This window comes from Pteropus medius, unplaced genomic scaffold (assembly GCF_902729225.1).
Source record: "Pteropus medius unplaced genomic scaffold, Ma_sr-lr_union100, whole genome shotgun sequence".
Lineage (NCBI taxonomy): Eukaryota > Metazoa > Chordata > Mammalia > Chiroptera > Pteropodidae > Pteropus > Pteropus medius.
This window is the reverse complement of record NW_024349803.1, coordinates 5,184,323-5,206,363: the sequence shown is the minus strand read 5'-3', so window position 1 is coordinate 5,206,363 and position 22,041 is coordinate 5,184,323. Positions and strand designations below refer to the sequence as shown.

The 22,041-nt window shown below is 41.9% G+C and overlaps 1 protein-coding gene across 10 annotated transcripts in view; it reads right to left on the bottom strand.

The window, feature by feature from the left end:
• The window catches only part of NEK11 (NIMA related kinase 11), a 200,801-nt gene that overhangs the window by 61,411 nt on the left and 117,349 nt on the right, over positions 1–22,041 (bottom strand). For all 10 annotated transcript variants that reach the window (XM_039837120.1, XM_039837119.1, XM_039837121.1 and 7 more), the window contains one exon: positions 8,435–8,595. In XM_039837120.1, coding sequence (XP_039693054.1) covers positions 8,435–8,595 — 161 coding nt within the window. The remainder of the gene's footprint in view (positions 1–8,434; positions 8,596–22,041) is intronic.

Below are 22,041 nucleotides of genomic sequence, written 5' to 3'. Positions count from 1 at the left end.
GCAGTCATTTATTGCACAATATCTACTGAGCATTTGCTCCATGCTAAACACTATTCAAGGTGCTTGGGAATACAGCAGTGAAACTAAAACAGAATCTCTGCCTTACTAGATTGCATTCTAGTAGGGGAAACAGATCATAAATGAATAAGCAAATAAATAGTAGTTAAGTCAGATGGTGACAAGGACTATAGAGGAAATAAAGCAGGGAAATGGAAGGGGAAATTCTCAGGCCAGCAAGTGCCATTTCACAAAAGGTTATCAGCGTCCTTCCCAGTAAGATGACATGTAAGCAGAGACTTGAAGATAGAAAGGGAATACATCATTTGTCTATCTGGAGGGGACAGAATTCCAGGCTTCTAACGGTAGAAACATGCCTGGTGTGTTCCAAAAACAGGAAGGATGCTGGTATGACTGGGGTGGGGTTGGGTGAGCAAGGGCAATTCTCATTGTGGTGGAAGAGAGGGCCTCTTCCGTCAGTGATAATGGGGTGCGGAAAGGCCACTGTATACCTTTGCCTTCTATTTTTCGTGAGATGGGAGGGGGTCACTGAGAGACCAGTTAGAAACTGTTGCAATAAACCACTGGGGGAGGAGTCAGTGGCTCTGGCAGTTTGAGTAGAGACGCTAAGTAGTGATCATATTCTAAACATACATTGAAGGTCGAGCCAGTAAGTTTAACTTATGGATTGGGTGTGGAATGTGAGTGAAAAGATGTAAGTCAAGGTCGAATCAGGAGGAGCCGATTTGGACTGGGGCTGGGAATCTCAGTTCACTTTTGGACATGCTTAGTTCAGGATGCCTATTAGAAGTTCGCATGACTTCTAGCCCCATTCCTGGGCAGGCTGGATATGAGAATCTAGGCTTCTGAGAGATAGAACTGAAGAATGGAAGACACATATTTGGGAGACGATAGTCTGCGGATACTATTTAAATACATGAGACTGTGCGAGATGTCTATATGAAGGCAAGACTATGTCTGATTTGTTCACTACCACATATCCAGTGACCAGACCACTCAAATATGCGATGTATAAATGATGCAAACAACAATCCATCCACTTCCTTTTCTGAAAGTTGCTTTACTAACCTATTATCCACTCTCCTTCAAACCATATCCACAAACAATCCTGAAAAATGTCACTAAGTTACAGAAACCAAAACCCCAAGGTGATCTTATCTATATTCTACAAACACAGGTGAACATTTCACATCTCAGTTTGATCTCATTAGAAGCCAGGCCCTTGCTTATCTGCATTCATAATTCATGGGAAGATAGAAAATGCCATTTAGCACAAAGCTATAGGACAAAGCCGATGACACCTTTGTGGAGGCTGCCCTGAAATCGGGAAGCTGACATCTAAACTCCTCTCACTGCTGATGGTCACCTTCTGCCAAGGAAAAAGGCCTTAAAGTGTGTGTAGTGATGGGAACAGAGAGCCACGTCTGTAAAAACTCAAACTGTAAACAAGCCCCTTGACTCTAATAACACCAAATGCTTCTGTCACTGTATTTGGAGTCACTGAAACGTGACTGTCAATATGTCCACATTTCACTGCTAATGCCTTGTTTACTCTGCATTATTAAAACCTTCTAACTGCAGCTGTCTCCTATTAACGCCCGGGTTCGCAGCAAGTCAGCGTCTGTGGGGTTGCTTCAGGGTTTCAGAGACATCCATAAGTATCCGACACAGAACACTTAAGACATTTTGGATTACCGTTTGGAAATGCGAAGGCTGACGAGAAGAAAAAGGAAAGCAAGGCTGATAGAGCAGCGTCACCACGCCCACCCAAGAACATGGGCAGTGGGTATTTCAGAAGCAGGTGAGGCTGCAATCGGTTTAGAGAATCCCCGCAGCGTGGGGAGCCTGCCTCCAATCACCCCCCCGCCTCCCAACGGCTCACTCGCTCTTGGTTAACTACTTATCTCTTTACACGCCACATGTCCAATAACCTCCGGAAGACAGTCCTGCAATTTAAGGAAGGTTTACTGGAACAAAAAGAGAAAGAATTTTCATGTTCCAAAAGGCAACCCTCGTGATACACTCTTCTTTGGTGCAGGTTACTGTGTTTTGCTCCAGTTCTAGCTTTTTTTCTATTTAAACCTCACAGGTTTCCCCAGTGGAAGACTTGGCCCTATATTTTAAACATGATTTAAAACCATCAAATTATGTTCCATTTTCACACACTTAAGTCCCAAACATCTCTTTTTCTTTTGCTTTACTAACTTCTACATTAAGTTCTATACTCGCCCAATGTCTGCCAGTTGACACGAAGTATTTGCTAGTCTGAATCCCGGCTCTGTCAATGGACTGGGTGACCTGGGTTGAAATAGTTATTCTCTCCTCTTCACAGTTTCCCCATTTGTACATGGGATGGAAAAATGTTAACCCCATAAAGTGCTTGTGAGTAGAAAATGGGAGGAGGTGAAAAGGGCTTAGCAACGTGTCCAGCACTCTGCAGGATAGCTCCGTTTTATTAACCATGGCTATTACTATTGCTCTCTCTGGTGTAATATGAAACCATGGGCTTCCAGATTGGCAAGTTAAATAGGAAAGACGGGACCTCTAACAATGTCCCAGATGTGTCACACTCCTTTCCGCCTAGACTGGACACCACGAAATGGTATTCATTTCCTCTTTCTAGGTGAATAAAATATTCAGAAAATAAATTTCTCCATGTAAATGAATCACAAAATAGTGAGATAGGCCTCTGTTTGCAAGAGCTGTTTAGGAGGATTTTCCTTTTTTTCTTTTCTGCAGATTCTTTTGCGTCATGAATGGTCAGGGCACCTCAGCTCTGATGATGGCTGGGGAGACAGGGCCTGTGATTCCAGAGCTATGATTCCAACTGGACTTATCGGCTCTGTAAAAATCAGCATAAACCTCCCCACCACTCTCAGCCCAGCTCCAGGAGCAGCTCAGCGGAACACAGCGGAGTCTTCCTGCACTAGCCATTGTCTCCTCACTGCCCCATCTGCCCATGGACCTCTGATCTTTCACTGACAGGGAGGCAGTGGAGGCCGGGGACCTCCCACCCTCCAGACTGAAAAGGTCACAGGCACTCTTTACACTCCTGCTCAGTTTTGCTGTGTCGTTATCAACCCTATGGCCTCTTTGCCTTCCATGCTTTGGTAATGGGGCAAAAAGTGTAGGTGTTATCTTAAACCGAATAGTGGATTTAATTTAAAAGATTTAGGGACTATGGTCTTCTACAGAGCCCACTGGGCTATGTCCCAGAGCCAGTTTTTGCTGGTCCCTCTCTGACAAGCAATGAGTGATACTTTATCCCAGACAAGAAATGGTAGAGAGGAAAGGGAGAACAATCAAGACAAAATAAGGATTGAAACAGGGATGGAGTGGAACTTGTTACATCAGAGTCAATCCTCTGAGCAACACACTTTGGGTCTACAGGAGGCCCACCAAACTGTTAATATTAATTAATACTTTAGCAAGGCTGAAGCCCTCTAAAGTCAATTCAAGGCAAAAAAGTGTTTCCTCCCACATATGAAGTTAAATTAATGAGGTCCTATCACGTTAATCAGCCCTACTATTTGTACTCAAAAGTTCTGGCATCTGCTATAAAAACACAGGAGGAGAGAAATCTGCATCCCATAATAGATGTGAGATGCAGGTTCTTTTTTGTTTTGATTTTCATAACTCAACACTTTTCCCAGAAGTAGTATAAATTTTGCCTTCTATATATCTACTTCTGTTCAGTAGAACAGGTCTCACTGGAGGACCAGATAACACAGTGGCCCCGCAGGTCATTCCCTACACCCGGTGTGTTTATTCAGTAGTCGTGCAGGGAGAAGACTGTCTACAGGAATGACTGAAGATAAAATCAGACAGCGTAACTCCTGGAGAAGTCACTTTACCTCGCTAAGCCTCAGTTTCCTCTTGTGCAAAGTTAGGGTATCGCGACAGTCTCATCTTTGAGTGGACCTGGGTTTTAAAGTCAATGCTTCATATAATAATCAATTACAGATGAATATTCTCCACTACGGTTTCTTTCTGGAGCACCAAATGTAATATTTGACTTATCCTTAGGGACTGCACTGTACGAAAAACATGCATCTTTAAATATTTTAAGGCTAGGGCAATAAGTCAAAGCAACAAGAAGTTCTCAATCTGAGAGACGCACAGGAACTGAGGTGCAGTTGGAGGCCTCCGGATTTATAGCTCTTAGCTCACTCTCACTCCGGGCATTCACTTCTTGATTGAGATGTCAGGCAGAATTGCCTGAAATCCCTACCTCATGGTCTCTTATTTTCTCCCACCCTCGCCTTCTTCCTCACCCTCACCCTCTCCCTTATTTGAATTCCAGCTGGTTAAATTCTAGTTTGACACTGCTCAACCAGAATACATGCATCAAAAGGTTGTTGCAAGAATTAAATAAAATAATGCGTCTGTGGCAGCCACGGAGGTGTGCCACTTACATGTCTCTTCAAGAGCGAGCCTGCTGCAAGTTGTGTAGTGGGCTGACAACCTCCAGTTGCTGCATCTTCAGTATCCACTGCAGTGTTCGTGCCAAGGCCACACTTCCCAGGCAGCTCCCAGCCAATGAGAGTGTGGCGGGTATACTGGAGCCGGGCCATTCCTGCCCAATGAAGACTCCTTTAACAAGCAGCTTTTGCCCTGGAGCTCTCCCTCGGACTGGCCTAGATGTTTTCAGAACTTCACTCCAGGCAGAAGCTTTTCAACCAATCCTCCTTCCTTCCCTTCCATCCTTACCCTCAAAGATGTAGACTGGCATCATGGTTTGAGGCCCTCCCCGCCTACTTCACAGGCACTATGCTTTCATTCCTAATTCTGTCTTGTCATCAGCTTCCCAGAGGACCTGAACTGACATAACATATAAAGTACTGGGCACAGAATAAAGATTCTGGAAATGTTAGCTCTTATTGTTATAATTACGGCTTGATTAAACTAATGACTCCAGTAACAGAAGACACTCTTAGAGGTGCCTTTTCTCATGGAAATCAGATCTAAAAGTCCTCAGTAGAATCTTAGGCCTTGCCTAGATTGTATCCATTTCTCTGCCCTGAGGCACCGTTCCAAACAGAAGATCATTCCTGCTTTTTCTAATGCTTCACTGTGCAGAGAGAATTTCAAAACCACTGAAGGATTTGGGCAAAATGTACTGAAAACTTCAGAATTAGCTGAGAAATAGGCTTCTGTGGCCCTTCATCTTAGCAAGAACAAACACCATGGTCCTAAGAGCCTTAAAAAAAGCATCGATAAAAGCCACATTCATTAAACAGAGCCTTTCCTGAGAGTTCTTTATCAAGACATTATGGTCCAACTAGTACGTGTATTACCAGTGCACACTGATTAGTCTCAGAGTGGGGAAATGATGGTCAAGGCAGGTAGGGAAAGACTGTAGGGTATGAAAACATCCACCCGTCTGCAGCCCTAAAGCATGTCCCTTCCAGCACACAAAACACTTTTTAGTGACAGGTCCCGTAAATGCTGTTGAGAACCCTGTTATGATGATAGCCATAAACTCCATTCTCTGGAGATCTAAGAGGCTGGTTCCAATTCAGTGACCTCAAACTTCGCCGAGGAGCTATCAACAATATGATAATGGGTGTGATAAAGGTGTTGCTGATGCGCTGCTTATTGCAGCAGAGAAGCAACTAACCATCAACAGCAATGGGGTGCTTTATAAAGCTGTGCTTTGGAGATGCTGCTGCTGAAAAGATTGTCACAGGTGGCACGAGGGACTCAGAAATCAATCCTAATGAAGCCCATAGGTGTTTTTCTCCTTTTCCATCAGGATAAAAACCATGTGACTTTTGGCTCATCTCAAGGAAGGGGAATCAACTTTGATCTGAACCATCACTCGTAAAAGCCATGAGTATGATGATCATCTACGTAGACCCTGGCACACTCAGCAGTCAAGGGCAAAACTGAGAAAGAGGGAAGAAGAGGTGAACCCCAGAGACAGGCACAGGTTTCACTCAATTCATGAAGCCAATGGAGACGGGGTTTCAGCATGGAGTTCTGTAGCTGTAATTTGTGTTGCTAATAAAATGACCTACAAAGGGAAGGGTCAACACCCATCACAACTCCACAGCCTCCACCTTTGAGGAGGAAGGAATGACATCAAATTACTAGGAAACAGAGATGGGGCTGTAATTACCTATCTCTAATACGAATTACTCAGTTGTGATTTCCATTCTAGGGGTATATACCTCCTATACTAGAAAAAACGTTGGCTTGGGAACGTGCCAGACCTGGGCCTGACGCCTGGTTCTGATCCTTTCCTAGCTGCGTGACCATAGGCAAGTTACCTCTCTTTACAAAATTCAGTTTCCTCATCTGGAAAATAGAGATAAGAATAACTACCCACCAGAGTTTTGTGAGACAAAACACCATCATATATATGAGACGCCTTCGCATCTTTTCCCAACAGATTATTTAAAATCAATCACAATCTATCATATCACATGTGACAGATGCACAGCACAGAAAGCAAAATTGTTGCCCTGTATTTATCTTCAGCTCTAAGAAATAAGAAGGGATATTTTTTATGCTACAGTTGTAAGTGAGATCTCACTTTAACATTAAAGAGTTTGGGCAGCATCATAAAAAGGCCACAAGATGGCTGGGTATCTTTATAATAATAATAGTTAATATCTCTATTAATTTTTAAATTAAATTAAATTCTAGACACTACTCTAAATACCTAACATTGATTACTTCATTTAACCCTCAAAAATACTCTCTGAGGTAGGAAACAATATTCCCCCATTTTACAGATTAGAACACTGAAGCACAATGAAGTTTAGTAACTTGCACAAGGTCAGACAACCTGCAAGTCACAAAGGCTAAACACATACAGGCAGTTTGGTTTCCAACACAAGGTTCTAACGGGTATGACAAAGATGGGAAGTGGCAAGCAAAGGTTTATTTCTTGACCTAGCTGGTGTTTGCCATATATTTTATTCATCTGGTTTTCTGAGCCAGTTTTATTTTATTAAAAAAACATTTTTAAGTAATAATATTTGTAGCTAAAATTTTACCACCTGGTGCTTTGAACAAAAATTGAGTATACGTTTTGCCTATCATGTGTTTTGCAACTACAGGCAGAGAATGATGGTCCTCTAATATTGTAATGATATTCGTCTCAGTTGTTTTGAACAGCGGCACAGAGGCAAACGGATATTGTATTTCAATTTGTGATAGGAGGTGCTATTGTTCACCAGAGTCCACCGGGGGAAAATATGGGGAAATGGTATAAGGACAGTGTTTTTATTCTGGCCTTCTGAATAGTCCCCACTCAACTCTGTATTTTTCTCATTTATTTATTTCTCACTTCATGTATTTGTCTCTTAATCTCTCTCTCACTCTCTCTCATCCTTTCTTTTTCTCATTCTCCTTCTCTTTCTTTCATCCCTGTCTCTGCTTAGCCCCATATTTATGCCAGTCTAGTTCCCGTTTCCCTGCCTCTCTATCCTTTTCTTATACGGAACTTAAGAACATTTATTTGTTTTATTTATTGAATATCATGATAATTTAGTCTTCACTGAAAATGGTTGAGTGGATTGTGTACAACCTTCTCTCCACACAAACAACAGTCCTCCTGAATTCAGTTTCCATTGACACAGGTACTCCTTGATTGACTTTTATTTTACTAGCTTAATGATTCCCAGTTAATAAAAAGTTTCTGTATCTTATGAAAATTTAGGACTAGAAAGGTTACCAGGTCATGGCCTAAGAAGAAAATGAAGCTTACGAGCATAAATTGCCCAAAGTTATCTATTTCCTCTGCACATACCCTTTGCTTCCCCTCTCCTGCAGACACACAACAGAGAAATCACACGCCAGGGCTGTTTCTTGGCCTATGGCCCAGACGAGGCTTAGTCTTGCTATAGTTAAAGAGATCTATGGCAAGGGCATATACCCTGAGATCTCAATGGTACATGTAAGAATAGGCCCTCAGAGGCTAAAATTGGCCAGAAAGATCATCCCCTAAGCCCAGGACCTCTAGGCCTCAACCACAGGACTAATTTGTGCACTGAGACATAACTCACAAATCTAATTACCAGGCAGAAAAGTACATTTTAAAAAATCCCTTTCTCCCTGCTAAAGAGATATCCACATTGTTTATTCAATAGCTGCATATGGGGTGCTCCTTGGTGTACAATGTGGCATGTATCTCCCACCCCTGCCCCCCAAAATACTGGGTACCCCAGCTCTTCCCTCATCAGCATGGTCCGGACCATTTTCTCAGAATTCCGTGGGGGCCCTGCCTGCCTCTGGACCTTGGAAATCAAGGCTTATCACAAGGCTTGTCACAAGGCTGTATAACATCCTAGCCCCCCCTTTGCTCCCCAACTTCAGGTTATAAGACTTCCTTGACTCTCTCTGGGAAGTCACAGCCCGATCAGTATCCCCAGACAATCCGCTGCTTCTGGCGGGAATCAGCATGTACCTGCTGGTTTGTTCTGTAATCAGGCTGAGGCCCCTCCACCTCAGCCTCTTCTTCCAGTCCTGAGAACACCGTTTCTCCTTCCTCCTTCTCACTCTCTTCAGAACAGGATTCAAACACATCGGCATAATACTCTTCAGCTACAAGTGGGTCTTCTGGGATCCCTGAAATAAAGAATAAACACCAATCATGTCTCACCAGTCATTAAAATTAAAATAAGGCCAGGATCCCCCAAGTTGACCCCCATCTATATCTTGTTTGCACTGACAAAGCTGTCATAGAGTATAGAGCTGGATCTTAGCTTCTGAAAGTATTTGGTTGGTTGAATGTAATGAATACTCAGTAAAATGAAATCAGTAGAAGAAAGAAGTGATTCTATTTGCAACCACATTTTGAAGATGGAAGAATAAAACCAAGAAACAGAAAGTAATGATCTCCTTCAACTTTAGGTAGAGAAGAGAAGAGAAAGAAGAGGGCTGGGGTAGTGACAGGCGGCGATGATGCGGGCGCCTCCGGGGCGCGGGGCGCGCTACGCGCGTGACATTCCATCCTCCCATCGTCAGCTCGAGACCAGTCCTGTCTCTTATCCTCTAGAATATTATCATGGATCTACTCCTATGGAATCAATATCAGAAAAGCCAAGAATGAATCACAAAACAGCATTGAAATATCAACTCCAGTTTGCTAATGGGAAATCTAAACAGAGAAATATGTTGCATAATGACACCTTACCACATTAACACCGCAGGCATTTTAGGCTTTGCTCCATATTCTGATTTAGAAACAAAATTATTCTTATAAATTTTTAACACACATCATTGATTTTTATCCCATTGTTGCCAACTTTTGTCCACTGGGAAAATGTAGAATTTGAGGTCAGAGAATCAAGGCTTGAATCTAGCTCCACCACCTCTTAGATGAGAACCTGGGCAAGGGACTGAATTTACTGAGCTCCAATTTCTCTAGTAAAACTGACATGAGAGTACTCTAGCAGGGTGGCTATGAAGACTCAATAATATGGTTCTTATGAAAGTATCTGTAGGTAGGAAAACTTTACACAAATGTTCTCTTAATTTCACATCTGTAAAAAATGGATTTTTCATTAACTGATGTCAGAATCCTTTGAAAGTAAAATACTAGTGGCCGTAGAATTCCCTGACAATGAAATACTTAAAAATTTTTTGCTATCTACAGTTTCTCACAAAACATAAGAGGCAGTACTGTGAAATCAAAACCAGTTGGCTCAAAGGACAAAAATTACATATATTCAAAAGTGCTTTTGCCAATTCCTTAGGAAGGGGCACGTTAGAAATCTCAAACTTTCTCTCGGTAACTGAGACATCATAGCCTCTTCACCTTTCAGATCACTGATTTTCAGTTGAGCACTAGATGAAATAGACTATTTGTATTTGGGGCCATGCTTTAAAAGTCTTTATTTGACTCACATTCATAATGACAAGAAAATCACAGCAAAAGAAGTATGTGAAAACTAAAATCTACCAAGAGGACAATAATTCAAGTCTCCAGTTTTGACCTCAAGTAGGGGGACATATGCTCGCTGAATGGAATAATGGACAAAACCATATGACTTCCTTCTTCCCTTCCTCCCACCTCCACCTCTCTCTGAATCTTTGTGTCTCTTTCAGAGAATTGTCCATTCTTTCTCTCTCTCTCCCCCTTCTCCCACTTCCTCTCCCACCCACTCAGTTTCTGTCTTATTGACAGTTATTCACTCATTTACTCATTCACATTTTCTCCCTCTTGCTCTCCTTCCTTCTCTATTTCTCCCTTCCCTTACCATCTTCAGACAAGAATATCTGCTTTCAAACTTGACTATGACACGGTAAGAAATATATTGACATTATTGCCCACTGCACAGAAATGTGCTTATATTGAAACAGAAGTTTCATGTATCAAGATTTACCCATACTACATATATCACACTTGTATTTGGCTTCTATTCAATTTATTTTTAAATGCTAGTTGCAATTTGCTAAACTGATTTCTCACTCCACCAGTTTAAAATGCTGGCTCTGGCATCAAATCAAAGGGCCTGTCTTTACAAGGCTCTACCATCAGCACCAAAACATCAGGCATTATTTGAACTTTCTGCAATTCAGTTTTCTCATCTGTAAAATGGGGATGGTAGTACCCATTTCACAGAATTGTTGTGAACACTAAATCGTATAATGCATGCAAAGTGCTATGCACATGGTATGTACCCAATAAATGTTAGTTGCTAACTTTTAACATAAAATTCTGTAGTTGTGTCTGTAATGCTCAATACCAGGAAACATAGATATTAGACATTCAAACATATATACCAAGTTAAAATTTTTCAGTATATTTTAAATAGAATCACTTCTCAAAATCCATATAGTACCCGACTCAAAGGGTCAGTAAGGAACCACTTCTCTCTTTGTTCTCCCTTCTGCTGGGCTCCAGAGGGACCCTGGGGCATCATCACTCTGTCCTGCTCCCAAGTCCTTCCTGACCACTGGTTCCATCTAGGTTCCCTTCAGACAGCTCAGAGGGAACCTCTGCAATAGGGGCTAACAAACTTGTTCTGTAAAGGGCTGGATATTGTAAAGTTGTAAGTTTTGCAGGTTATACAGTCCCTGTCACAACTACTCCACTCTTTGTAGTCTGAAAGCAGACATAGACAATACATAAACCAATGAGCGTGGCTGTGTTCCAACAACACCTTACACACAAAAGCGGGCAGTGGGCCAGATCACACAACTCTATAACACAGACAAACTCGTGCTAAATATGAAGCCCCTTCTCCTAAATCATAGCTCCTTGTGCACAGACTCTTAGTCCCTTTCCCTCTCTTGCCAAGGATCCTCACCTCCGCCCTTACCTCCGCATCCGCCTCTCCAGGAAGTAAAGAAAGAAAAGAAATGGTCAGGGAGTAAGTGCCATCCGGCCACAAATGCCTAAGTCATAAAACAGACTGAGATGAATCCAGCTCCAGTTTTTCTTAAGCACCATTAACTTGGTGCAACTCTGAAAAGGGTTTGTTTTCAAAGGGAAAAGTCAAAAGAAATTTAAGTCTGTTCAACCTTTGTTTGTCAAGCAGTGTGTTTCTTTGTACATGGGCCTGATTTGAAGCCTCATTAGGCTAAGGCTCATTTCTCTTGTCACTGAGGAAAAAAAATAGCCTGTGATAAATAGCTTTAATTTCCTTGCACCTTGAAGTCAGCCTTGTAACAGATGCACTGGGGTTGTATTCCAGATCTCCACTATGCTGGGTGGGCAATGGCAGAACACGTTCATGAAGGAATTCAATAATAACTGCCTGAACACAGTTATTGCAAATCCATGCTGGGGAAAAAAAGAAGTAATCACCCTGTTCTGGGAAATGGGTGCTCTTTGTCACACCCTTCAATTAAGACCCAAATAAATCCCTTCCTCTAAGACTATTGGGGTCACCTATAGGGCTCGTTAAAACACAAATCTCGGGCCCCTGCTCAGAGTTGCTGATTCAGTAGGTCTGAGGTGAGGCCTAAAAATGTGCATGTCTAACAAGTGTCCAGGGGATGCTAGTGCTGCTGGTCCAGGTGCCTCAGTTTGAAAACCACTGCTCTGGGGTGTGATAATATACAGAAAAACTATAATGAAATAGATAAGACTCTATAACATCTCTATATCTTCCAACGTTTGTATGTTACAGACAAAAGAAATGAAGAAATAAACTTTACTTTACGAGAGCTCAAGTTGTGCCATTAGTTGTCTCAAACACTCACAGTCTCTGTGGAGTTATAGGGAACTTTTCCCATTTTACTGATGTGGAAGAACAAAGCTATGAGTGAGTAGTCCAAAGTTATAGCACTTTACAGTTTATAAAAGCACAGTCATGTTCATTATTCCATTTGATCCTTGCAACAATTATTCAAGTTAGACCAGGACATTGTTTTTATCTCAGTTTTCAGATAACGAAACTGAGGCTCAGACAGAACCAACCAGCTGCATGCATGGTGGACCTTCAACTGGAATGCAAATTACCTGACTCCTATCTCTTTTCCACTGAATTAGTGCTATTTTATGATTAGCTAGGAATTTTCATCTTTGCTAGTGACGTGTCCTAGATAAAAGTTGTGATTTCTTCCCCTTAATTCTGAAAGATGTTGGACAAGGGATAGATTCTTCATTAATGAGATAGAAAACTGAACTTCAGTCACCTTAGTAAATTATCCGAAGGGAGCTGGGAATATTGAATGCCAGGGGTCATCACTCAGATGCAGCCCAACTGTCATTACCCTCTACCTCAGATGTGCTCAGAATGCAGTGTGTAATCATGGTCCCTGAAGAGCCTGGTAAAACATAGATCCTGGCCTCACTGCCAGTGTCTCAGATGAAGTAGATCTGGGCGGGAGTCTGAGATTCTACATTTCTATGATGCTGCTGTTATGGCACACACTTTGAAAACTGCTGCTCTATTTTATAGGACCTTCAAGGAGAAAATGACATGCAAGTGCAATTGTTTAATGAGAAAGTCCCTGATATTTCATCTATTGCATCAGCTTTTTAAACTTTTTAAATGATCAAGAAATGCATTAAGGAACGCAGTTAGTGACTAAGCGGAGAGCCAGAAGAGAGAAAGAGCAATTAGGGGGATCGTTTTATAAACTATATATCTAATCAATGTACTGTATACTTGAAACTAATGATAAAATAAAATCTAAAAAATAATAATAAAATAAATAAATTTTAAAAAAGGGATTTAAAAAAAAAGAAAAAAAGAGCCAATAAAACAAGGACTTTGTCTAAAGGCAAAAACCAAGTTTCCTTTAAAGGAACATAGTCATGTAAAAGGAATATCTCAGCCTGAACACCAATTATTCTCAATGAGTCTAACCACTGGCATGTCTTAAGCAAATTCAAGCAACTGGTTTAGCAGAATGGTTCTCAAAGGGTGGTCCCTGGAAAAAACAGCACCTCGAATCTTACCAGAAACATAAATTCACAGGCCTCACAGACCTCCTGAATCAGAAACTGGGGTGATGGTCCAGTAATATGAGTTTTAACAAGCCCTCCAGTGGATCTTGATGCACAGCTGAGTTTGAGAACCACTAACTTAGTACAATGACTGGCATGTAATGTCTGCTCAAATAAAAATGGTTCCCGCTGATATCCTCAGGAGACAGCAAGCTTCCAGTGGGTAGGAGCCTTGCCCATCCTGTTTACCATGGTATCTGAAGCCCATGGCTCAAAACAGACACTCGAACTTCTTGTTGAATAAATGAATGCCTAAATCTCTAAGAGATAAGGACTTTCAAAGTACTGCATAGTATCTCATGCAAAAAATTGCCTAATTACGTATTATTTTTTTGCAAGGGGAGTGGGGGTGGGCAAGAGAGGGGAGGACGAGGAAAGGGAAGGGATAGAAATTTTTTCCCTAAGAGCCTTGCTCTCCTCCCTCTTTTTCACATGCTTTAAACTTGTATCTCAGATGGAGTCATAACTTTGAACAGCAAAAGTCTTCTTCATACTAAAGTTTCCAGCTATATTCCCACAGGCCCACCAATTTCGAGGACTCAGTCGAGATTACCCAGGGTAATGTGGGTACTCGCTGTTAGACGGTGGCTTTGCCCCGGTGCCCAGACTCTGCTTTAGCTGCAGGATCATCCTGCCTCTCTTTGCATATCTAATAATGGTGTCAGAATTTATTAATGTTTGCTGAGCTCAGTGGCCATGTGACTTGTGATATGGGAAACCCAACAGACTCACAGTTTTGTGACTCTGCTCCCAGGAAGTCAACAATACCTACAAGATACTTTTAAAAATGGTTCTCACTATATCTACTGTGTGGGGGAAAGAATCTCTTTATAAAGAGAGGATGCTCTTTATTTTAGCTGTGGTGGGGGAATCTGGGGGTCAGTAGGAACCCAGAGATGATGCCCTCCTTTATTTTTCCTTTCTTTCCTAGTTTTCTAAAGGGGTCAATGGCTTTATTACACCGAGCCAGAACATATTGAACGAAGGCCATAATAAGAACAAAAACAATTTATTGTTCGATCTTGATGTGACCTCCCCGAAGACCATGTTCTCTCACAGACTGGGAGTGACAGTGCTCAGAACGACAATAGTTATTGGTACACTGACAAGGCAGGTCATAGAATTTCTTATTCTCCTAAAAAGGGCATTTGTGGATATGAAAAAGATTGTCCTAATTCATTGTTTAATAAAAACATTTTAAATAAAGACATCATCTTATCATATGTAGAGAAAACCTGTGGTTACTATGCTATAGTATTCTCAAAACAACAGGCTAAAAGACAATGCCTTGAAAAGGCACATTATTATCTACACTCAGCTGCCTCAGTTTCCCTAAGGTGCTTCATCTTGTGTAAGCTGGGGACAAATTAGGATAAAAATGACAGAAATCGAAGCCCACATTAACTGGTGATTCCTTAACTGGTAACTTCCGAGAAAGACGGCCTGCAACCAGGAGGGGAGATACAGAGCGGCGATTAAGAGAACAACCTGTGGGGTCGGAACAAAGTTCAAATCTAGCCTCTGTTGCTTATTAGCTCTGTGGCCTTGGGCGGGCTACTTCACTTCTCTGGTCACAATTTTCTCATTGATGTCCCACCAAAACTTCCTTATCAGACACGCTCCAAAATACAATTGGCAAACTCATCCTCTAGTTGCTGTGAATGTTGGCAGCAAGGGTTGCCACGACCAAATGCCACAGACTCGGTGGCTTAAACAATAGAAATTCGTTTTCTCATAGTCTGGAGGCTGGAAGTCTGAGATCAAGAGGTTGGCAGGTTTGGTTTCTCCTTGGCTTGAAAGTGGTTGCCCCTTCCCTCCCCCCCCCTCCCCCGCCCCGCCCCGTGCATTGGTGCCCCTGGTGTCTCTCTGTACCCTCATCTCCTCTTCTTATAAAAACACCAGTCAGCCTGGATCAGGGCGCCCACCCTAACAGCCTCATCTTACCTTAATCATCTCTTTAAAGGCCCTATCTCCAAATACATTCTGAGGGTGAGAGTTTCAAACATATGAATTTTAAGGAAACACAATTTAGCCCATAACAACTGCTAACAGGGCACAGATGCCCTGTTATCCTCCAGACAATTGCTCTCAGGTCAAAGAATTTCTTTATGAAGAGGTCGCCTCTCACCTCCACCCTTGGTGCAGACCTTACCATTGACTGACTCACTTCTCTGGTCACAATTGTATTTTGGAGCGTGTCTGATAAGGAAGTTTTGGTGGGACATCAATATTATTCACTATACACACTTGGAACCAACTCTGTAATGTCACTCATGCCCCAGAGCTCCCAGTGGGGTCAGGTTGGAGCTAGTCTCCAGCTGAGACCACGTCTTGCTCAGCTCCCTGAACTGCCCTGTCCAGCCTTACCCTGACCCGACTCAACCCAAGAGCTCTCCCTCAATAATACATGCACCAGAAAAACCATCTCAGACTCTACTTCTAAAAATCCAAGCAAAGACTTGGGGATATTATAATAATAATACTTTAACTCACAGCTATAACAAAATTCTATAAAAGATAAGTGATGCTATGTAATATGTAAATACTCCTTAAAGAAAAATAGCCAGATGCCAGCAAGGTCACATTCTTTTATATTATAAATTTAATCCTCAGAATTTCTAGAAAACAATAGAGCCCACATCTATGGATACTGTGAAAATGAGTCATTTGTCAGGTATCCATCATATCCCAGATAGCTAATTTTTTTTCTCTCTTCAGGTCTCGCCTATTGGCCCTGCTTGAAGTCTTCTTAAAATGCTCCATGGAGCGCAGTGTCCAGCACGTAGTAGGTACTCAATAAATGACCATTATCAGTACTTTAACAGATAGAAACTGCTAGTTTTCTAAACAGTTCTAAATCGTTCTCATACCAATTGTAAGTATTTAGAAAAATGCCTGACTAAAGTTTGGGGGAAGAAAATACAGTCCCTTCTGCCAGAGACGAGAGGAAGGTTTTGGCCTTACTCTAGAAAAGGGGTAGGGAAGGGGAGTGGGAGGGATCAGAGCCAGTGAGATGGTGGAAGGTCACGCACGTGTTCTGTGAGATGCTAAATTCATCAAACACCTGGCTTAGGTGAAAAAGCTGGATTTGCTGCCTGAACCAGCAAGTGCCCAATAGCGGCCACCAGCCTGAGTATAAGAGACAGAGGAAGAGGGAAGCCTGCAGCAGCAATTATGGAGAAAGCTCTCTGGATAAGCTGCAGTTTGAGCAAAGCTTCCCAAATCTCTCAGGGACAGAGAGGTGCACGCTAATGGCTAAGTTCCATCATTACTGAGGTGTAAAAGTAAGCATTTATATGTAAAGGGCCAACACCAGAAAAAACACTCTTTGGGAAGAGGCAATCTGTCCTTCAGGGAAACAGCTGAGCTTTACCAAGGAGATAAACATCATCCCTAAAACCCAGCCTCCCATTCTCCCGGGAGCTAAAAAGGTACTCAGCCTCTCACCCCTGGACATATCTTCCCCTGCATTATTCAAAGAAAAGGACCGACTCTGAAACTTTGCTGTTTTGGAAAAGGCATTTTGTCAATTTCTAAGCTTCAACGTACATCGGATTTTACTTTTCCTTTTCAATTTTTTAAAAGCCATCTCTGCCCCATGGTGAACCATGAAATGCTTTATCAGAGTTGTGCACTAAGTCATCAGCTGGGCCTAGAGTACAGTCCTCGTGGTGTCCTAGTTCCCATCGGCAGCCATTAAAATTGCTCACTGGGGTTCAGAAGTCATGGGGGGTGGGGAGGGATCTAAGGACGGCGATCATTATTTCTCATGGCGAGTCTCCCCCTTTTAAAGATACTGTGGCCCCCCGCCAAGGTCCCAGAGAGACAGTTACTCCATATCCCAAACAGCTGCTGCATCTCTATCTCATTATAAAGAGCACCCTTCGGGGCTTCTGGGAAACAACTAAAATTTCCAATCACCATAACATTCAGTAGGGCTGGAGTCTTGCAGTCGCGTATTTGCTAAGGAAAATTCTGAACGAATGTTCAGTCTAGGGGAGAACACCCAGCCTCTAGCGAAATCGACACATTCATACCCCGAGGGAGAAATGAGCACTCCAGATACTTTTACCGTTAGACTCTTGTGATCACCTTCAGTCTTCCACGGGCTGTCACAAATCTTGCCCAAAGCACTCATCATGTCAGTCTCTCCCTTCAATGGCTCCCCATCTTGCCAATAAAATTATGAAATGTTCCACTCAGCAGCTAAGGCCTTCTATCATCTGGCTGCAACCCACTTTCCCAGATCTGCCTCCTGCCAATGAATACGGAAGCCCTCGGTTAAAGGTGTGCACCAAATGGGATCCTGATTCAGTGGCCCTGGGCGGGATCCAGGCAGCTTTACTTTTCTCATGCTGTCAGGATGGTTCCCATATGTACCTTTAGATCAGGAACTTGGCTTTTGTAACCTGGGCACTCTACATTTTCCTCTGAACTCACTCTTGTTTTTCAACTTCATTTCATTAAAGAGCTCTCCTTCAGAACTGCCTGGTCTAATATGGTAGCCACCAGGCATACGTGGTTATTTAAATTAAAATTAATTAAAATGAAATAAAATGACAAATTCAGTTCCTCGGCTGCATTAGCCACACCACATCTCAAGTACTTGAAAGCCACCAGTGACAAAGTGACAGAACATTTTCATCACTGCAGAAAATCCCACTGGACAGCGCTATTGCCGAGGGACCTTGTATATATCCAGCCCTGCCAGGTCACGGCCTCCAGTTTGAACTCAGCTAGATTTCTTTGAGGTCCTGGGATGTGGCTCACTTGACCTCTCTGCGCTTTCATTCCTCCCCGGCCAGCACACCCTCCGCCACCACCAAACCACAGCCCTGTGAAGGAGAAGGTGGAGTGGCAGACCCTGGAGCTGCTCCCACTCTCACAGTCCTGGACTTAGCAGGGGAGAGGCAGCGACTCCATTCCACCCCAGCCTTGGGTCCCCTCTGCATGTCCCCCAGAGCCACATCAAAGGACCTATCAAATCAAACCTTCTCATCTGTTAAGGTGCCTTTTCCCACCCTTTTTTACAAAGTGTCTACAGCTAGAGCTTTAGTAGATGTCTGGCTCTTGCTCCTCACCTCAGAGAAAGGCAGCGCTCATGGACCTCCCGGATCTCACGGCAGACATAGCTTTTCACCGCAGAGCAGGGATCAAGTTCACTTTATTAATCACATCACTAACTGTAAGTGGAACTAAACCTCAAGTACATGCAATATGTTTATCATCTTGGGGGTGGTGGTAGAGCAGGTGCTTGTTTTTGTACCTTTTTGATGCTCTCTTTTCTCACACAATAAGCTCTAGGTTAGTACCAGTACCATGACCTTTTCTAAAATAAACCCTCAAAATTAAAGCTAAAATTAGCCACGTTGATCAGCTTAGACCCCGGCATCACACATGAGGCTGTGAAAAGAAATAATTTCCCTAAACAGAATGCATATTCATGATCCTTTCTGTATGGAAGGCTAAATTAGGTACGGTACAGTGCCTTTTTTTTTAATACATAGGACAGCAGGTTCTGCTGTAAGTTGTTTTTCAAATGCCATCTCTCTATTTGATCAAGTGCACCAAGGGCTCCCCACCTCCCTTCCCCGCCCCCCCCAACACACACACACACACCAGAAACAAGCTTCATGATCCATTTGGAAAAAGGTTTTCTTCAAGCTCTGGAGTTGGTGCTGTTACCCTACAATTCTCTCTTATCTTCCTTAGGCAAAACTGTAACATTTCTCTGAACTTCTTCTTCTGGTTTGGAGAGTAAAAGCCAAAAAGGGTAGGCAAAATTTGTCTTTTCTCCACCAGATTCAGAAAAATAAATATAGGCCAGGAAATCCATTCTCTCAAGGGAAATATGGGAGACTGAACAGAGACCCTGAAGGAGCTGATGCAATAGCTGGGTGCTTTGTGTTTGGTGTTTGGTGACAGAAGACATCGAGTTCTGTGACTTTAGACAACTGGCATAAGTTCCCTGGGCCTTAGATGTCTCACCTGTAAAATGGGGATAGTAATAACTGACCGGCCTAAAAGTAAGAGCCTGAACTAAATGGTTTCAGGTTGCTTTCCTGATCTAAGGCTTGCAAATGTGTGACAAAGAGTAATGGACTAGACCAGTGTGTATATGAATCATCCAGGGAACTTGATGAAATGCGAATTCTGATTGGTAGGTCTGCAGTGGGGCCTGCGAGTCTGCATTTCTGACGTGCTTGGGGTGATGGAGATGCCACTGGTCCACGAACCACACTGAGTAGGAAGAGACTAGGCCTCTGCTTTCTGCTCCTGGCCACCAAGTATTTGACAAGGAGTGAGATTACAACTAAGACTTTAACAAAGCTGAAGAATTTAATTGCTATCCAAATGAAGCCTCTGCCTTCTCTCTGATTTTTCTTTGACTGTGTATTTCCTCATTGACAGAGGCTCGGAGACATCAGAACATATTTAGTAATTTATTTGTTGGCAGAGAGCACACCTTGTGAGCCACGTGGGATTTCCCCTCTGATGAAATCCTAGAGTTGTAATTTCTCTTTTCCACTTCCGTTCTCCTGGAAAATATTTGTTTCCCATCGGCAGCACCCATCTGTTAACTGAACAGCTGGGGGTAGTCAGGAAACTGCCAGAGATGCCCGCTGGCGCTGAGACCTTCTTAATTCACCAATGTGAACTGGTAAACTTAATACAACAGGACTGGCCAGTGATCGCAAAAACACGAGGAGATCGGCACTGATTTAGTAAGCATGACACTCATTTAAATTTCTTTAATTAAAGAAAGTGCCTATCACACATATCACTTTAAGCCACTTTTTTCTGTTCCTACTCAGGAGAAGTTTCTATTGCAATGTTGGATTTTCCTTTCTTGACCCGGACACTTCCTGTTGAATATAATCTGGTTTTAGAGAGCAAGGTAAACCCAAGTTTAAAAGGAACTCTTTCGTGGCCTGTGACTATTAACTATTTACGAAAGTTTGTCAACCACTGCTATAGAAAGCAGCTACTGCTCACTCTGGGTAAATATCACACACAAATCATGGTGCTAGAAGCAGCCTCTCTTTCAAAGCCCTGGCTGCTCCCAGTGTGCCCATCCATGGTAAACTGAGAAATTATAGAACACTGCATGGTCTCTGAAGCCCAGAACCCCTACTGTGAAGCAGACACCTTTTCACCTGAGAAGAAAAAGATTTTATTGAGCTTATTTTAGATTCTGGAAGTCAAAAGTGAAAAATCATTTTAGCATCTGATCTCAGCTTATCAAGTTAAGTCTTACCCAAACACTAACCCCCATCCACAGTCCCCTCCCCCAGAGCCATGCAGGGACAGGAGACAAATAAATCCTGCGTGAGGCTGCGACCTTCCAAAGACTGCACTCTCTGTGATCAGGTGACTAAACACTTTCTATCTACTGGCTTAGGGAGATAACAAGAAAGCTTTGCTTCCAATTGGGGATTCAGGTAGTAAAAAATAGACATGTGAGAGATTAAAACCCCAAACACAAACTGTGTTTAAAATCTGAATTTACACTCCTCATGTGAAATATTATGTTTCCTTTGGGTCTTCTCTTAAATGACTTGAGATCTCACTTTATCCTCCATGTCTTGTGCCCTTTCTTCTGTAACTTCCATGTTTTATTTCTCCATACTGTCACGTCTCTGATTTTTCTTTCCATTCATGAGTTTCTGCTTCAGCTCTGTCTCAATGCTGTTAAACACATTCACTGAGTCTTAAAGCATATTGCATTTTTCACTTCTATAAGTTTTATTTGATTATTTTTCCAATAGGCTGTATACTTTTTACAGTGTTTTATTTCCTGCAAACATGTTAAAGCTTTTTTTGTTTATTTATTTAAACACAGGAAGCATCATTTTATTATAGTCTATGTCAGATAATTCCAATATCATAAGTCTTTGGGGGTTCTACATGTGTCTAGTCTAGTGAAAACTAGCCTTGTATAGTCTAGTGAAAACTTGTTGGCATTATCCAGCCTGCATTATCAGAAGTAGAACTCCATTGTGTTTTGTAAGATATTATCTTTTATTTCTATTTGTTTTTTAAAATTCATTTCCAACTTCTAGAATGTTATGTTATATGAATTATAATTTTTTACTACTGTATCCTTCACATCTAGAATAGTACCTCACATATGATTTTTTAAATTGTTGAATAAAAATATTAATTCTTTAAAAATATTATTACTGATAATGTATGAAAAAAAATTTTTATCCCATGCTTTTGGTAAAACTGTATATTCTCAGTCTTGTAAATTCTTGCCTGCTTTACGAAAGTGACATTTTATGCCTTCTGAGTTTATTTCATAATTATACAGAAATTTCTTACTTTCAGATTATGAAATTATCCTTCAATATCTTCTTCTTTGAATTATTTAATATGTTTTACTTTTAAAATTTTAATCCACTGGAATTTACTTTTATATGTAGTATAAGGTAGGAATGTTAATTTTTCCCCCAGATAGGCAATTGTTTCAAGACCACTTATTTAAAAGCATTTTCTTTCTTCACTGAATAAAACAATGCCATTTTCATATATTAAATTCACATATATATTTAAGCAAGTTTCTCAATTCTTTATATTTTGCTCTATTGATCTACGTGGCTATCATT